The following is a 17,182-nucleotide window of genomic DNA, read 5'->3' as shown; positions in this document are numbered from 1 at the left end:
GACGCGGCGCCGGTGGCACGGTGCCGCGGGCGGGGGGGCTGGTGGCAGGAGGGGACGGCGCTGGGCTGGGACGGGCGGTGGCCCCGGGGTCTGGCCGGGGCGGGACGGGCGGCGGCGCCCGGGGCCGGAGCGGGGGAACCGCGGAGGGGACGGAGCGTCCCGGACGAGCAATAAACCCAGCTGGTGCGGACCGGGCCCGCCTCGCCTCTCCTTCGGCCGCGGCGGCACCGCGGGGGGGGGGCACGGCCGTGGGACCCCTGCCGGGGCAGACGCCGCGGGGCGGCCCGGGGCTCGGGGCGGGGAGGGGGTCAGCGCTGCCCCCCGCGTCCCCGGAGAGGGCGGCGGCCCCGGGCGAGGCGGTGCAGGTCCCTCCCGCGCCCGGCGCTCCCGTCATGGGGTTTCGCACCCCCCGGACTCATTTCCAAAAAAGCATTTCCTCCCGCGGCCGCCGGGTGTAAAAGCCTGTGCGGGGGGGGGCTGCCGCTCACTCACCACGCGTCCCGCGCTGCCGGCGGGGCGATGGGGTGCCGGGGCACCCTGCCCGGGCGCTGAGCCGCCCCCCCGACACCCCACTGCGCCCGCCGCCCCGCTCCCCTCGCCGCCCCGGCATGACCCAGCCACATCGGCCGCAAGGATGAAGCGCTGCTGCCCGGGGGCGGCTTGGGTGAGTGCGGCGGCGCCGGGGTCCCGCGCCCCCCCTGGCACCGATTCCGGGGTGCCCCGGGGCCGTGGCCGCAGGGGGAGACCGGGAGCAGGAGGGGGGGGCGAGCCAAGGGTGCTGAAAACACTCCCACCCCGCGGCTGAATGCTTGGGACTGGGGTCTGCATCGCCGAAGCGCCTGCAGCGTGGCACGGTCACGGCGACAGCGGGCACTGCCGTGGGGACAGCGGGTACGGCCACAGGGACCACCAGGCACGGCACGGCCACGAAGCCTGCGGGCACGGCCGCGACGCAGCTGTGGGAACCGTGGGCTCAGCCACGGGGCTGCGGGCAGAACACTGCCACCGGGGACCGGTGGTGGCGGCTGCCGGGGGCCATCCCAGGGATGGGCGGGGGTCGTCCCGGTACACGGGCGCACCGGGGCCGCGTTACGGGCAGGAAGCGGTCGGTGGCTCTGCCCGCCGCCCGGCAGGCGGTGGGACGGGGACCGGCGGGGCACCCGGTGCCGGGGAAGGCCGGGGGCAGCCGCCCGGTGTCGGGCAGGGCCCCGCCGTGGGAAGGCCGTGCCTCGGCGGTGACTCAGAGCTGCCGCCGGCAGCCGGGGCCGAGGCGGCCGCCCCGATGTACCGGCAGCGCCCCGCAAGCGGGGCGGCCCGGGCGCAGTTTCCAGTCCGACGGCGGGTTTAATAGAAAATGATTCAGCCGCCGTAATCGGGGCCATCGCGGCTGGGAAATCCAGCCCCCGGCGAGGAATCCCCTGGCTCCCCGCCCGCGCTGCCGGCGCCGCGGCCCTCCCCGGCCCCTCGGGCCCCTGCTCCCCCCGGGGCGGGGGGTGCCCCGCCGGGGCCGTCCGGGGAGCGGGGCTCCCCGGGGCACAGCACCCCGCGCCCCGCGGGGGAAGCGGTGACCTAGTTAGGGACGCACGTACGAGGCGCGATAGCATCGGGGAGAGCGTGAGGCGGGCACGGCTTCCTCTCGGGGAGGAAATCGCCTCCTCTTCGAGGGAGATAAACGCCAGGAAAGCCAGCGCCGGCAGCCTTAACCCTCCCCCGCCCGTCTGCCGGCACCCCCCGGGCTGGCCGTCCCGGGGGCAGCAGCACCGGCCCAGCCGACACGGCGGGGGGCCGGCGGCCGAGCCCCCCGGCCCCGCTCCCCAGCCACCCCGGCGGCACCGTTTGCAGAGCGCACGGGGGGCACCCGACGGCGGGCACGGGGAGGTTGAGGGGGGGAAGCGGGCACGGCGGCCCCCGCGGCACCGGCAGGAAGCCGCTTGCTGGGGTACGGCGGGGAAAGGACGGCGCAGGGGCTGCCGCGGGGCATTCCCGGCCGCGGGGCCGCACACCCGCGCAGCTCCGGGACACCCGTACCGGGCTCGGCTCTGACTCCGGTAGCCCGGCGTGTGCGTCCGGCCGGGTGGGCAGCACGGTGCGAGGGCTGCCCCCCGCACCCCACGCCGCCCCCATCCCTGCCCTCTCCCTGCCCACAGGTGATGCTGGCAGCGCTGTGGCTGGCAGCGAGTGAATCGCAGCCCCCGGGGCGCCAGGACGGCGCCGTGCCGCGGGGGCAACGGGACCCGGTGCGGCCGTCCCCCCGCCCGCCGAGGCACGCCGACAGACCCACCTGCCCCGCCGGCATGAACTGGATCGAGAGGGTTCGCCGGTGCTGCGCCCAGTGTCCCGCAGGTGAGAGCCGCCCGGCCAGCACGGCACGGCTCGGCACGGCGTGGCACAGCGGGTGGCCGTTCTCCCTGTCACCCCGCTGTCACCCCCAGGGACATTCCTGCAGAAACCCTGCTCCAGCCACGGCAACGACAGCGTCTGCTCTGCCTGTGCCGCCGGCACCTTCCGCGCCCAGCCCAACACCTTCCCCAAGTGCCAGGCCTGCTACGAGTGCGACCACCACGGTGAGCTGTCGCCGTGCCGTGCCGGGCCATATTGCACGGTGCCGTGCCATGCCTCACGGTGCCGTGCCGTGCCTCACGGTGCCGTGCCGTGCCACGCCGTGCCGCTCACCGCCTCTCTCCTGCAGCTTTCCAGAGCGTGCTGAGCAACTGCTCGGCCACCAGCAACGTCGCCTGCGGCTGCGAGCCCGGCCGCTTCCGCCACTGCCTCGACGGGGGCTGCAGCGAGTTCTCCTGCCTGCCGTGCCAGCCCTGCCCCGGGCGGCTCGTCCAGCGGCCCTGTGAGTGCTGCGGGACGGCCCGGCCGCGTCCCCCCGGCCCCGCCGCCCGGCCTGACTCCCGCCCTCTCCGCAGGCTCGGAGGCGCAGGACACGCTCTGCGGCGGCTGCAAGCCCGATTTCTACGCCGACGGCGGCGAGTGCCGGCCCTGCCGCCCGTAAGCGCTGACCCTCGCTGAGCCCCGACCGGGGACATGTGCGGGGTCGCGGGACAGTCCCCCCACGGCTCCTTTCTCCTTGCAGGACCCCCCCGGAGACGTGCGGGAAGGAGTGCCAGAGGGCGTGCGGCGGCGGAGGTGCGGGGGCGGCGGGGCCGGGGGCGGCGGGGTGCGGGGTCCGCGCCGGCCGGCTGACCGGGCTGCTCCCGCTCCTCCTCGCAGGCTCAGGGCTGGAGTACGTGCTGCTGGCGCTCACCGGACCCCTCTTTCTGGGCGCCCTCGCCATCTACCACAAGAGGAAGCGGCGCCGGCACGACTCCCCGGCTGGCGGAACCCTCCCCGCGGGGTGGGCGGACCCCGCCACGGCCGGAGCTGCGGTCACGCCGTGGTACCAGGTCAGTGCCCCGGTGCGCGACAGCCCGTGCTGGACCCAGCCGTGCTCCCCCCAGGTGACGGAGCGTCCCGCCGGCACGGCGAGGTGGAGCCCCGAGCACTTGGCCTTGCTGCGGGGGGAGCCCGGCGACGCGGGCCGGGCGGGTGGCGAGGGGGAGCCCTCCGCCCCCCCGGAGCCCCGCGGGGGGCTGCTGCAGGGCAGCCAGCTCTACGCCGTCATCGACGCGGTGCCGGTGCGGCGCTGGAAGGAGTTCATGCGGGTGCTGGAGCTGCGGGAGGCGGAGATCGAGCTGGTGGAGCTGGAGGTGACCCACATCCGCGACCAGCAGTTCGAGATGCTGAAGCGCTGGTGCCAGCAGACCAGCCCCACGCTAGACCGCGTCTTCGCCGCCCTGGAGCGCATGGAGCTGGCCGGCTGCGCCGAGGCGCTGCGCCGGGCCCTGCCGCCGGGCCCTTGACCCCCCCGGCGCCGCCGCCCCGGCAGAGGGAGGTCCCGGCACCACCCCCGGCTCGGCCAAGCCATACCCCTAAGTATTGTTACTTATGCCGTGTAGACATTTTATGTCAGTTTTATGTCCCCTCCCCTCCCCGCCCGCCCCCCTATTTATGTCCCCCTGCTCCCAGGGCCGGGGGGGACGCCGCGCGCCGGCTGCCCGGCCGCTCGCGGGACGAGCGGGCGCCGAGCCCGCCGCGAACCCATGGGATAGTTCTCGAGGCCCCCCCGCTGCCGGGCGGGCCTGCCCCCGCCCCAATAAAGTGGCGTGTTCTCCCTCCGCCGGGCCCCGGCCCTTCTTCCCGGGGCTGCGCCGGCCCGGCGGGCACCGGGGCACCGCTGACATCGGGGCTACCACCGGCGATGCGGGTGATGTGGGTGATGCTGGTGAAGGTAGCGATGTGGGTGGCGGCGGTGACGGGGGTGATGCAGGTGGTGCGGGTGGTGGTGGCCGTGGGCGCCGGGGACACCGCGATGGGCGCGGCGCGGCGCGGGCAGGGGGTGGCGTGGGCAGCCCCAGGAAGGCGCGGGGCACTGCTGGCGGGGTTTATCGTTTTAATCGCTGGAAAGGCAGGCGGTCCGGGGCGGAGGCGAGCCGGGAGCGGCATCGAGCGGCTCCGGCGGCGGGAGGGGCAGGAGAGGAGGCGAGCGCGCCGGCCGGGATGGCGAGCGGCGCCAGCGGGGAGCGCGGGGAGCCGGTCGGCGCGGCGGGCCCGGCCGCGGCGGCGGAGCCGAGGTGCCCCAGGCCGCGACAGCTCGCTTTGCGAAGGGCAGCACGGGGGGGCGGCGGGCGGGCGGGCGGCAGCGGGACGGGGGGCTACGGGTGCCCGGGGGCTCCTCCGGGTCGGGCTACGCGGCCGTCCGCGGCGGGAGGAGGGTGCCGACGCGCGTCCCGGTCCGCTGTGGGACCCGCCGGCCTCCTTCCGCCGCGAAAGGCCGGGGCGCGGCGTGGCGTGGCTAGTGCTTGGCTATGTCCCCCTTCTTGAGGATGATCTGCCGCTGCCAGGGCGCCAGCTTTGTCTCATCGTACCCGAGAGTCCTTAGCTTTTCCGACTGCTCCTTCTCCTTCTCCTCTTCCTCCCGCTTCAGCTTCTCCTGCTCTTTCCTGCTCGGCAGCGGAGGGCACGGGGCGCCGCGGTCACCGGAGCCGCCGCAGCCGCCGTGCCCGCCCGCCCGCCCAGGGAAGGGGCTGGCAGCACTCACCGTTTCTGCTCCCTGCGAAGGCAAAGGGAAGAGCGGGGTTAGCGGAGCCGCGGGGCGGGGGAAGGAGTGCGGTCGGTGCGGCGACCCCCGGCCCCGACTCACCTCTCCTCCTCCAGCTTCTTGCGCAGGATGTCCCTCCTCCAGGCCGGCATGCTGGCCAGGCGCGCCTCCTCCTCCTTCTCCTGCAACAGACAGCCACGTTACCGGCACTGCCGGGAGCCCACCCCCGGCACCAGGGCCCGCCGGCGGGGCCGCTCTCCCGGCACAGCGCTCGCCGGTACCGGGGCTCGCCGCCGCCGCCGCCGCCGCGGGGAGGAGGAAGGAGTGCGCGGCGCGGACGGCCCTTCGCAGCACACCACAGCTTTATTGCACCGACACGCGGGGGCCCACGCCGCCCCGGCACCGCAAACGCCACGCCAGAGGGGAGCGCAGCCCCGGCGCTGCGCCCCCCGCACAACACACAGCCACGGCAAGCGGCACACCGCAACCTCGGCCCGGGGCTGCACGAACTAACACCGAGCCCTCCGCCGAGCCCGGCCGGGCCTCGGCACTGCCAGAGCCGCAGAGGCGGCTGAGCGCACCCGGACACCGAGTCCCGCTGCCCCGGCTGCCCCCGGCGCCCGGTCCCGGCCAGCCCCGCGCCACCCCGCCGGCACCGCCCGCAGAATCCCGCCGGGCTCAGGTGTCGGACATCTCCGCCTCCTTCTCCTTCCAGAAGGAGAAGCTGCGGTCGATGAAGCGGCAGACGTCCTCCTCGCTGAACTCGCCCAGCTCCGGCACCGGCACCGGCTCCCCCTCCCCTCCCGGCGCCGCCGCGGGGGGCTCCGGCGGGCTCTCCGCCGCCGCGGCGGGGCCCTCCCCGAAAAACTCCTGCACCAGGTCCTCGAAGCCGTCGAGCCAGCGGCGGTGGCCGGCCTCCACCCGCTCCAGCGCGGCGCGGTGGAAGCGGCGGACGCGGTGCCAGCTGTGGCGACCCAGGCGGTCGAACATCTCGTAGCAGAGGAGGTGGCGGAACCGCCGCTCCTCGGGGCTGAGCGGCATCTCCAGCAGCTGGAAGTAGCCCAGCATGAAGAGGTCGAGCGGGAGGCTGTCGTGGGGCAGGGGCGACCCGCCGACGTGGGGCAAGAAGTGCTGGGGCCAGTAGAGCCCCGTGGTGCGGCTCAGCCGCCGGATCTGCCGCCCCGGCACCCGGCGGGCCACGCTCCTCCAGCGGGCCAGCAGCCGCCCCGCCGCCGGCCGCCGCCTCCCCGCCCGCCGCGGCCGCTCCTCCCCGCCCGCCGCCGCCGCCGCCGCCAGCGCCCGCTGCTTCCAGTGCTGCAGGAAAAGGAGGACTGCGCGCTCCTTGCGCGCCTCGGAGCGCTCCCGCGGGCCGCCCGGTCCCGACCGGCTCCGCCGCGGTGCCCCGTCCCCGAACTCCTCCTCCAGGACGGGCCGGCGGGCGCTGGCGGGGGGCTGCGCCCGCTTGCGCTTGGTGACCCTGGGGAGGGGCGCGGGGCCTGCCCCCGGCCCCTCGTAGTTGGCCTTGAGGCTGCGGACGGAGACGCCGCAGCCCAGGATCTCCCGCCGGGCGTCGTGCGGGGCGCCGGGGCCGCCCGCCGCCCCCCCCGCCCCGGGGCCCTCCCGGGTGGCCGGCGACAGCGCCGGGGGCTGGCTGCCGCGGGGGGGCGAGTCCTGGCGGGGGGCGCCGGGGCGCCGGGGCGCCGGGGCGGCGGGCAGCGGCGGGAGCGGCGGCAGCTCCTCCTCCGGCCGCGCCTCCGGCATCACCCGCAGGCTCCCCAGCCGCCTCTCCAGGTGCCGCACGTCCTCCTCCCGCATCGGCTGCCCGGCGGGTCCCGGCGTGCCCCCGCGCCGGCACGGGGGCGGCGAGCGGCTCCCGGGCTGCGGCGGGAGAGAGGGGCTCTTGGAAGGGGGCTCTCGCGGCCGCGACGCCCCCGCACACGGGTGGGGTGTTCCCCCGGCGCAGCCGGGAGCCGCAGGCGATGCCGCGCACGCCGTCTCGCCGGGTCTGGAGCCGCTGGCCCGTCCCCGCGCCGCGCTCGCCGCCGCCGCACCCCGCCGGGTCCCCCCTACCTTGCGGCGCTGTTCCTCTTCCTCCTGCATGCGGAGCTGCAGCTTGCGCACCATCACCTGCCGCTTCCACTCGGGGATGGGCCGGCCCTGCTCGTCGTGGCTCGGCACCAGCGCCTCCGCCTCCGCCGCCGCCCCGGCGCCCGCCGCCGGCACCGGCGAGCTCCCGTTCAGCACCGGCTCCGGCGAGCCCCCGGCCAGGCAGCGCGGCGGCCCGGCGGCCTCGGGGGTGGCCGGCGGGGTGGGCGTCCTGGTGGGTGACGGGGAGGAGGCCGGTGACTCCGCCTGCGGAGGAAGGAGGCAGGGACGGGAGGGTGGGCGACCGACCGCCGTGCCGTGCCACAGGCCCCCCTGTCCCCTCGCCGCCACCTACGTTGGCCCCTGCCTGGCCGCTGCCGGAGAAGATGGTGGTGAAGCCTTTGCTCTGCGGTGTCGGCTTCAGGCTCTTCCCAGCCTTGATCTCAGCCAGCAGCTCCGAGTTGTCGCCGGTGGGGGACATCATGTTGAAGGACTTGGTGCCTGGGGGGAGGCAGGGTGGGCAGTAAGGGCCCTGCTGGCGGCAGCCCCCCAGCACCCCCGGCAGCTCACGGGGCATGGGGGTGGCAGGGTGGCCGGCTGATTCCCCCCACACCCAAAAGCCCCCGGGACTCCAGTCAGAGCAGCATCCCAGCACCCAGCTCCCTGGGTCCATGGGACCAGCACCCCGGCACTCAGTCCCCTGGCTCCATGGTACCCTGCCAGACCAGCACCCCGTCACCCAGCCCACCAGGTCGATAGGAACAGCACTGCAGCACCCTACTCCCTGGGTCCATGGGACCCCACCGGAGCAACACTCCAGCACTCAGCAGGCTGGCACCCAGCTCCCCAGGTCCATGGGACCAGCAGCCCAACACCGAGCTTACTGGGTCCATTGGACTGCGCTGGACCGGCACCCCAGCACCCAGCTCCTGTGGCCCCAGCCCTGAGTGCCACCCGCCCTGCGGCACCGTGCTGTGACAGCAGGGATGGCTCTGTGGCTGGCAGCAGCCCCGGCACAGCAGGACAGGCCCGTGCCACCTCACCGGGAGCCCTGGACCCCCTACACTTCTCCACAGCCCCTAAAAGCAATGCACCAACAGCCCAAGCCAGCCCCACTTCCAGCCCTGAGCCCCAGGGGCTGCATGGAACTGGCACCAGGGCACGGCAGTGTCCCCGGTGATGCCCGCGCTGCCCACCCCGTGAGCACCCACCGTCTGTGCCAGCCATGTGTGGGTCCCTAATGGCCCATGGTGCCGTGCCAAGGCAGAGCCCCTTCCCTGCCGCCCGCAGCTCGCCCCGCTCAGGGCCAGACGGCTGCGGGTGCTGAGGGCCCAGTGGGGTGCTCCTGCTGCCATCCAGTGCCGGCTGACCCCCCCCCCAGCCCCGGGAGCCGCACTAATAAAGCGGGGGCCGAGCGGCGGCCAAGCCCGCCGGCTGCAATCAGCAGCGGGGGAGCGGCCGGTGCGCTCACGTGGCGGGGTCACGCTGGCCGGCTGAGCGCAAACAAAGGCCCCTCTGTGCGCCCGGCTGGCGGCAGGGCTGCGGGGGGCGTGGGGCCCCGGCCCCTGCCCAGCGGCCTCAGCAGCCCTGTGCCAACACTTGGCCGCCCGCATGGCACGCTGGCCCGGCAACGCGGCCCCGAGGGCTCGGTGGGAAGCAGCGCAGCTGCTGGCCCCGGTGCCCCTTGATGGCCCGGATCAGGCCCCGGTGGCCGAGCCCTGCGGTAGGGCACCCCCCGAGCCGGGAGGAGTGCAGGGCTGCGGTACTTACTCTTCATCTGCCTGAGCGCCTTTCCTCCTAGGGGAAGAAGCAGAGAGGTGGCGCAGGGCACGCGGCAGAGGAAGGATTGGGCCACCGCGAGACAAGAGAGAAGAGAAGCGGCCAGCAGTGAGAGCAGGAGGGGGCGGGCGGGCGTGGGGGCCCCCGCGCCGACACCGAAGGAGAGAAGGACAGAAAGGCCATCAGGAGCCACGCAGCCGGAGCGCCGCAGGAGGAGATGCGCCGGGGCGGCTGGCACCGCGGTGCAGCCGATGGGACGATGCCCAGGATCGCTCCCCGTGCCCACCCAGTGCCCCGCCACTTACTTCCCGTGGAAGAGGAGGAGCGGCGGGGGCCGGCGGGGGTCTCTGCCGGCGGGGGTGGCGGCGGGGGCGGCGGGCAGGCAGCATCGGGCAGTGGCGGGGGTGGTGGCGGTGGCGGCAGCTCAGCGCCAGGCTTGCTCTCCCCGTTGCGCATGGTATCCCCCGAGATGGGCGATGCCTGAAAGAGAGCACAGGCAGGCGTCGCCCGGTGCCGGTGCCATGTGCAGGCTGGCGGCGCGGGGCCGGGGGCTCACCTCCTCGCTGTGCGCCATTCGCCGGGGACCGGGCTGCTCGGCCGCGCCGTGCCCCAGGTGCTTGTAGTACTCGCCGGTGCTCGGCTGCTTGCTGAAGTTCCTCGACCGCCGGGTGGAGTCGGCCCGGCGCAGGCCCTCAGGGCTGCTCTCCCGCGATGCCAGCTGCAACGGGGAGCGCGGCTCAGCGCGGCCCTGCCCGGCTGTGACTGTGGTGGCCGTGGGGCAGGGCCATGGCGGAGCGGGACCGTGCCAGTGGTGGCCAGGGGCAGATGCCAGGCTGAGGGGATGGCAGGCGCACGCCCCAGGGGTCCTCTCGGGGGGGCCGCACCAGGGGTTGCATGCCAGGGTGGCAGCGTGCGCCCTCGGCGCCTGGCACTGTCACCCCATAGCCTGTGCCCAGGAGCCCGGCCGAGCCTCCCCTGGGATAACCCCCTGGGAACAGGAGTGCTGAGCCCCAGCCCCGTGGATTACCGGGAGCTTATCCCCCGCAGGGCTGGGGCCCGGTTCCAGCCCTCACTCTGAAGGGGGCTCTCAGGCGGTGCAGCCTCGGCTCACCCCGGCACATTCCGCAGAGGCTTTGCGGGTTGTGCTGCCGAGCGCCGGCACTGCAGGGGGCCGTGCCTGCTCCCCGGATTTGGGGTGCCGCAGCGACATGGCCCCTGCTCCCCGTGCCGGGGGCCCCGCTATTTGCATTTCCCCGTGTGCCACCTCCGCCCGTGGCGTTTGCACGGTGATCCCGGGTGCTCGCTGCCGCCACCAGCCCCAGATAAGTCAACAAGTGCCAGCTCGTCGCTTCCTGCTCCAGCTGCCGCGGGCGCTATGCCAAGCCTGGCTCCCGCCCTGGCAGCCCCAGCCCTGGGCCGGCGCGAGGGTCCGTGCGGCTCAGCCCCGCGGCATAAGGAGCCCGCACCGCTCTGGCAACATGCTGGCACACGGCTGCACCTCCCCAGGGCAGCCCGAATCTGTAGCCCCGGGCAGGGCTGCTCATTACCCAGGTAAGTGCTAATGAGCCAGGCCGTGCACAACAAACACCATGGAACCCTGAGCCCTGCACGGGCCTGGCTCACACTGCTCCCCCAGACCCCCAGCCCATGTGCCCCCGTCCCCCGCGGTGCTGGGCTCTGCCAGTGCCCCGGCCGTGGCAGCGCCTCGGGATCCCGTCCCCAACGGGGTGGCGAGAGCCATGGCAGGGGGCTGGGGTGTCCCTGAGCCCACCGTGTCCCTGTGCGCCCCCGGCCCGCCCCGGGGGGCTGCGCCCCTCTTACCTGTGCACAGCCGGCTGAGCCCTCTCAGCTCCTGGCAGCACCGGCTGTGCCACCCGACACCTGCAGCGCCGGCGACACCGGAGCCGGCCGCTCGGGTTACAGCTCGCACAGCCGCCCACGCCCTGCTCCGTGTGGTGCCGGTGGCGTCGCTGGGGTGACGTGGGTGCGGCTGCGATGGCTGGCCGTGCACTGGCCTGCTCGGTGCCGCCCGGTGCCCTGGCTGGCGTGGCGGTGGAGCAGGGCTGCCCGGTGCCACAGAGGCACCGGAGCATCACTGGCCCTGGCTTGCTTGCACCCTCGCTAATGGCCGGTTGCACCCTGGCCCCCCAGTGCGTGCCAGCATCACGGGCAGGTAGCCTCACGCCAGAGCTGTCCCCTCCCGGTGCCGTCAAGAGCTACCAGCTCCCCACGGGGGATTGGTGCCCGGTCGCATGTCCCCCCTGGGTGGCCGGTCCCCTGAGCTGTGTGGCCAGGAGCAGCCGTGCGTGGGGCACAGGGTGCACGGGGCCGTACCTCTTGGCGCAGCGCCTGGCTCTCCACGTGCCGCAGGTTGTTCTTGGCCCGCACGTAGATGTCGGCGGTGTGGGGGGCGGTGGGGGGCGCGGGTGCAGGGTAGCTGGGGGGTGGCGGGGGCGGCCGGGAGACAGGGGGCGGGGGTGGCGGTGGGGGGAAGGTGGGGGGTGGTGGGGGGGGTGGGCCCTCGCCTGCCGGCCCCTGGCCCCGCGGCCGTGTCTCGGGGTCCAGCATGTCCATGTAGGCCTGCATGTCCGCCAGCGCCGGCTCCGGCACCCCTGCACAGGGCAGGGGGTCAGGGGGGGCCGGCCCCACGCCCCCCGCCCTGCGCTCCCCGGCCCCGCACTCACGGGCGGCGGGGGCCCCCGGGGGGCCGCCCCTCTTCTCCCCGGTGCTGGACTGGCTGGAGTGGCAGGAGTCGTAGTTGGAGAGGGTGCTGGCAGGGGAGCCCACCTCGAAGCGCGCCTGGGGCGCTGACGCCGTGGTGTTGGGCGATGACATGCCCGAGTCGGGCTGCCGGCACTCCCCGTCCGCCGAGGGGTCTCGCGACAGCACGCGATGCTCCACGCTCTGCCGGCACAGCGCGCGGTCAGGCGGCAGGGACACGTGTGCTCCCCGCGTGCTCCCCAGGCCGCCACCGTACCATGTTCTCCACGGTGCGCAGGTACTGGGCGCAGTGGCCGTGGCCATTGTAGTCGGCCAGGTCGGCCGCTGTGTAGCCGTCCTGGTCACGCACGCTGAGGTCGGCGCCGTTCACCACCAGGATCTGGCAGCACTGGGGAGAGGGGAGAAGCGTGGCAGGGCTGGAGGGTGGCCCCCCTGTGCCCTGGCACCCCACCAGCCATCGGCACCCACCTCCAGCTCGCCGTTCTCAGCGGCATCGTGCAGCGGCGTGCCGCCCCAGCCGTCGGTGGTGATCTCCCCGCCGTGCAGCAGCAGCCAGCTTAGCACCTTGGCGTGACCGCGGCTGGCGGCGAAGTGCATGGCCGTGGCCCCCTCGGCGTCCCGCTCCGACAGGCTCACCGTCGTGAAGCTCATCTGCGCGGGCAGGCAGGCTAAGCGCTGGTGCTGCCAGCCCCATGCTGTGCCGCCATGCCGTGCCACCACACCGCCACGCCAGCGCTTACCAGCCAGACGATGACGGTGTTGTGGCCCATCTGGGCGGCGGCGTGCAGCGGGGTCATGCCATCGTGGGCGCGCGCGTGGGGGTCAGCCCCGCAGTCCTGCACCAGGTACTGGATGATCTCCAGGTGGCCCTCCTGGCAGGCGAGGTACAGCGGGGTGGCCCCCGTCTTGGTCTGGGCACTCAGTGTGCTGCAAGTGGGGCACAGCGCCCGTCACCCGCTGCCACCACCGCCGGCAGCGTGCCAGGACGGGTGGGCACGTGGGTTGCAGGGACATGGGGACATGTGGGGGCACAGGGGACACGCAGGGTACGGGGGACACGCTGGCTGGGGGCAGGCAGGGCAGCGCCAGGGCCGGGCAGCGTGGCCTGGGAGCTCCCACCCCTCGGCTCCCTGCTGGGTCCCCGCACGGCAGTGGCTGCTGCGGTGGGAGGTCACTAAGTTAATCAGCCTGCTTAGGCTAAGCTCCTTCCTCCGGCTGTTTTTGGACACTGCAATTTAGCAGTATTTTTAAATAAGCAGCTTAGGCAGCGCCGGCCACGGGGGAGCCGGCAGGGAAAGGCTGACCTGCACGATGGCGCTGCCCGGCCCCGCTGCCCCCTGCCAGCCCCGCAGACGGGCATGGGCATCCCCCCGCTGCCCCAGCGGGCCTTGGCGTCCCCATGTCCCACATTCTGCATCCCAAATCCCACAGTCCACATCCCAAATCCCATAGCCCCCATATTCAGCATCCTGCGGCGCTGCATCCTGCAGCCCCACCATGCAGGAAGCTGTTTTATTAAATGCTCCATAAAAAAACCTGCTGAATATTTAAAAAAGGAAGAGCAATAAATACTCTGCTCTGTTATCACAATGATCACGGGCCCTTAATAATTGATCCCTGTAACAGTGAGACGGGCCGCAGCCAGCACTGCCTTCCCACTGTGCCGTGCCGATGGGCGCTCCTGGAGCAGGGGCTGGCATGGCGGCAGGCTGGGCTGGGGCACGGGGTCGGCGGGGCCACGGATACGCATTGAGCCCCTGATTGTTGTTTCCCACTAATCGGGAAGGGGTTAAGCCACTTGGGTGAGCGCCGGTAAACTGCTTTGCCAGATGGCTGTGACCCCACACCGGGCCGCCGGCTGCCGGGGACCCTGCAGGGCAGTGCGAGGGTGGGCTAGGAGCACCAGCATCCCGCAGCAGCCCTGGGGATTGGATTTCGCGGCTGTAATGGAGCCTCCGGGCGGGCGCGGGGACGGGAGCGGGGCCAGCCATAAATAATTCAGAGGGAAGGCGGCGACAGCAGCGGAGCCACCCCAGCTCCCTGGCGTGAAAGCCAACTTGGGAGGGCTGCCGCCAGCGCCACACCACGCCAGGGCCGACACCGTGGGCACCAGGCCGGGCTGTGGGACGCAGGGTTTAATCCTCACAGGTTCCTGGGGCTGAGCTGCCACACCTGGGGCAAGGGGATAAAGAGATGGGGCGGGGGCTGGGGAGGCCCTGCCTGGTGGGAAGTGTGGTGGAGGGGTCTGGCACCCAGGAACAGAGGGGTGCTGAGCCCTGGTTCACCTCCTGCTGCCTCGGGACCCCCCCGGATGTGGGGCAGCCACAAATCCTCTCACATCCACAGCCCTGGCATGGGCAGACAGCGCATCCAACCGGGGCTGTGGGTTATTTCCAGCGGCCTCTGCCCACTGCAGGAAATCAGCTTAGGGGCCGCCTGATCACCCGCTGCAGCCCCGTGGTGAGGCCTGGCTCCGTGTGCCCGGTGGGCTGCCGCGCTGCCTACCCCAGGCCAGCCCCGATACCACTTGGGAGGCAAAACGGGGATGCTGCCGCAGTGGTGCCAGCCCAGCAGGGCTGCCGCCTCCAGCAGTGCCTGCGTCCCCGGGTGGGCGGGAAGGTGGCCTCCGGCAGGGTAGCAGCCTCTCCTCGGCGGGCAGCCTAATCCATTTACATAACGGCAGCAGACAAAGGCGACTGTGTTATCGCCCTGCGCCAGGAGCTCCAGGAACCAACCCAGCGGCCAGTGGCAATATTTCTGCCAGCGCTCACCGCTCTCCTCCTCGCCCTTTCTCTCCGGGCCATAAAGAAGGTGCAGCTGGCTGCCCAGCCTGATAACACAGCTGTGTTGCCCTTGGAGCCAGGGGACGAAGATGGCTGCGGGCACCTTGCCCAGTGGCTGGAGGGAGGGATGGAGTGGCAGTGGACACCTGCTCCTCTGCTGGCCCCTCTCCTGCTGGTGGGCCCCAGAGTGGAGCCCGTTACCTTGGGCAGTGTCCCAAGAGGAGTCGCAGGGAAGGGAAATCCCCTTTGGCCGCAGCGTAGTGGACGGGCAGCGCTCCCGTGTCGGTGGCCGCCGTGGGGTCACTGCCCCCGAAGCGAAGGAGCCAGTCAATCACCTCATGGTGACCGAAACGGGCTGCCAGGTGTAGGATGGTGGCACCAGAGTTGTCTGTGTCCTGTGGGAGGAAGCGGGGTGGCTGTTGGCATCGGGGAGCGTGCATGGGGGTGTGGACTGCGGGTGGCCCTGGCGAGGGCGGGCTGGCTGCAGTGGAGGTCCCGTCTGCATAGAACGGGGCCAGAGGGAGGGGACAGGCCATCGGCAGGACTGTGGGACAAGCATGTCTGCCCTCCGGCGGGGCCTGCATCCGCACTCAGCGAGTGCTGCACAAAGCCCCCCTTGTTCTGCCGGCAGCGGGCAGCCCCGGCCCACAGGGGCTCGGCGTGGAGCCCCGCGGTGCCACTGGCCCGGCCGCCCTCCACGCTCAGCGGGACGCGGGCAGAGCTGGCCCCCGGCCAGGATGGCACCGCAGCGTGCTGACCCCGTCCTTCCTGCTTAATCCCCGCTCCCGGCCCCTCCGCCGCCTCCTCTTCCTCCGGCCCGTCACATGTCGTTAGCTCTCGGCCGGCCCCGGGGCAAGCCGCTTACCGCCCCGGTCCCGCCGTTGTATAACCCCGGGAGGGGCCGGCAGCCCCGGGCACGGCCCCGGAGGGTCTGTGCCCCCTCGGGGCTGAGTCCCACCGGGATGCCGGGCCCTCCCCCGGACCCCCCGGCTCCGCTGGCCGGGACCCCGGCACGCCGGCGGCAGAGCTGGAGGGTCCCCGCGCCACCGTCTCCCCGCGGAACCGGCAAAAGGCTCCCTAGTCACCCGCGCCCTCGGGGGGCACTGCGCCCACCCACTCCCCTCCCCCCCGCGCCCCCGCTCGCACCTGCACGCCGCAGCCCCCCTGCGTGAGCAGCCACTGGAGACAGGCCAGGTTGCCGGTGGCGGCGGCGTCGTGGGCCGGCGTGGCCCCGTTGCGCGCCCGCGCGTCCCCGCGGAGCGCGGTCTCTGCCGCCAGGTACCGGAGCGCGGCGAGGCGGCCGGCGCGGGCGGCGTGGTGTGCGGGGGATGCGCCCAGGGCGTCCCGCAGCCCCGGCCGCAGCAGCCCGGCCGCCCGCAGCCCCCGCAACGCCTCCACGTCCCCCTGCCGCGCCGCCAGCAGCGCCCGCTCCAGCGCCATCCCGGCACCGGCCCCGGCGGCGGCACCGGCCCCGGCGGCACCGGCCGCCGCTTGGCACTGCGCGGCGCTCCCGCCCCGCCGCCCCTCGGCCCCGCCGGCTCCTCCTCCTCCTCCCCCGGGGCCGCCCCTCCGCCCGCCCCGCCCGACGGCGCGGCGGCTGCCCGCTCCCTCCCGGCCCCTTTGCCGGGCTGCGGCCGGGACCCGGGCCAGCCCGGGGGACCCCGAGAGCGGCCAGTGCCCGGTGCGGCGCGGCCGTGACGGGCTCCCCCGGCAGGCCCGACGTGTCCCTACCGGTGCCGGCAGCACGGGCAGAGCGGAGGGATGCGGGGCACGCTGCCCTGCCTCCTGCTGCCGCGGGGGGGCCGGGACGGGCGGGGAGGGGAGGCACGTCGGGAACCGACGGCGGGAGCCGTGGGCCGTTACCACGGGCACGGGCACGGGGCCGGGGCGGGCGGGGACACCCCCTCCGGCAGCACCGCGGAGAGCGGCGGCGGAACGCGATCAGCACCGCGGACAGCACCACGCTGCCTGCCCTGCCTGCCCTGCCTGCCCTTCCCGCCCTGCCTGCCCTGCCTGCCCTGCCTGCACTGCATGCCCTGCCGGCACTGTCAACCCTGCCTGCACTGTCAACGCTGCCTGCACTGCCCCGCCTGCCCTTCCCGCCCTGCCTGCCCTGCCCTGCCTGCCCTGTCAACCCTTCCTGCGTGCACTGCCCTGCCTGCACTGCGCCCTGCCTACACTGCCCTGCCTGCCTGCCCACCCTTCCTGCACTGCCCTGCCTGCCCTGCCCGCCCCGCCCTGCGTACACTGCCCTGCCTGCACTACCAGCCCTGCCTGCCCTTCCTGCTTCCCTGCCATGCCGTGCTCTGCCCTGCCCTCCCCTCCCCTCCCTGCCTGCCCGCCCTGCCCGCCCTGCTCTGCCCTCCCGGCCCATAAAGGCGGCGGAGGTACCGCTACCGGAGCGCCGGAGCACCATGTCCCCTCCAGGCTCCACGCCGCAGGCCCCCCAACCCCCGCGCCCCCCTCCTGCCGCCGCCGAGCTGCGCCAGGTGAGAACCCCGGTCCCCACGGGGCCAACCCGTCTCCCCGCGGCGCCTCAAGACCCGGCGCCCCCCCAGCCCCTCCGGTCTAGCCCGCACTCCCGCCATCCCCGTCGGCCCGCCCCCTCCATCCCCGTCCGGGCACCAGCTCCGCGGGCGGCCCTGGAGCTCCGCCCCCCAGACACCGGAGCTCCGCCCCCCGGCACCGGGGCACGGGCTCCCTGCCGCGCCCCCCGGCGGCGCGCTGG

At 74.1% G+C, this 17,182-nt stretch overlaps 2 protein-coding genes across 6 annotated transcripts; one reads left to right on the top strand and one right to left on the bottom strand.

Annotated features, from left to right (window-relative positions):
• Positions 1-91: 91 nt before the first annotated feature.
• On the top strand, positions 92-3,987 carry TNFRSF25 (TNF receptor superfamily member 25). Its single transcript, XM_074560307.1, has 7 exons — positions 92-664; positions 2,148-2,343; positions 2,433-2,564; positions 2,690-2,842; positions 2,916-2,997; positions 3,083-3,135; positions 3,220-3,987. Exons 1-7 carry the CDS (start codon positions 635-637, stop codon positions 3,846-3,848), a joined length of 1,275 nt encoding a protein of 424 aa, XP_074416408.1. The 5' UTR covers positions 92-634; the 3' UTR covers positions 3,849-3,987.
• A 34-nt stretch (positions 3,988-4,021) lies between these two features.
• On the bottom strand, positions 4,022-16,050 carry ESPN (espin). 5 transcript variants are annotated; one of them, XM_074560299.1, is made up of 15 exons: positions 15,601-16,050; positions 14,656-14,849; positions 12,412-12,598; positions 12,140-12,322; positions 11,928-12,059; positions 11,635-11,854; positions 11,285-11,562; positions 9,507-9,668; positions 9,256-9,430; positions 8,942-8,968; positions 7,527-7,672; positions 7,157-7,438; positions 5,189-5,268; positions 5,087-5,098; positions 4,022-4,988 (listed from the first exon to the last, which is right to left on the bottom strand). In XM_074560299.1, exons 1-15 carry the CDS (start codon positions 15,892-15,894, stop codon positions 4,841-4,843), a joined length of 2,520 nt encoding a protein of 839 aa, XP_074416400.1. In that variant the 5' UTR covers positions 15,895-16,050; the 3' UTR covers positions 4,022-4,840. The 5 variants fall into 5 exon arrangements, with proteins under 5 accessions (XP_074416400.1, XP_074416401.1, XP_074416395.1 ...); XM_074560300.1 differs by lacking the exon at positions 8,942-8,968; XM_074560294.1 differs by lacking the exons at positions 4,022-4,988; positions 5,087-5,098; positions 5,189-5,268 and adding an exon at positions 5,646-6,964.
• Between the last annotated feature and the right edge of the window lie 1,132 nt (positions 16,051-17,182).

Source organism: Larus michahellis, chromosome 16 (genome assembly GCF_964199755.1).
Source record: "Larus michahellis chromosome 16, bLarMic1.1, whole genome shotgun sequence".
Lineage (NCBI taxonomy): Eukaryota > Metazoa > Chordata > Aves > Charadriiformes > Laridae > Larus > Larus michahellis.
This window is presented reverse-complemented; position numbering and strand designations above follow the sequence as displayed.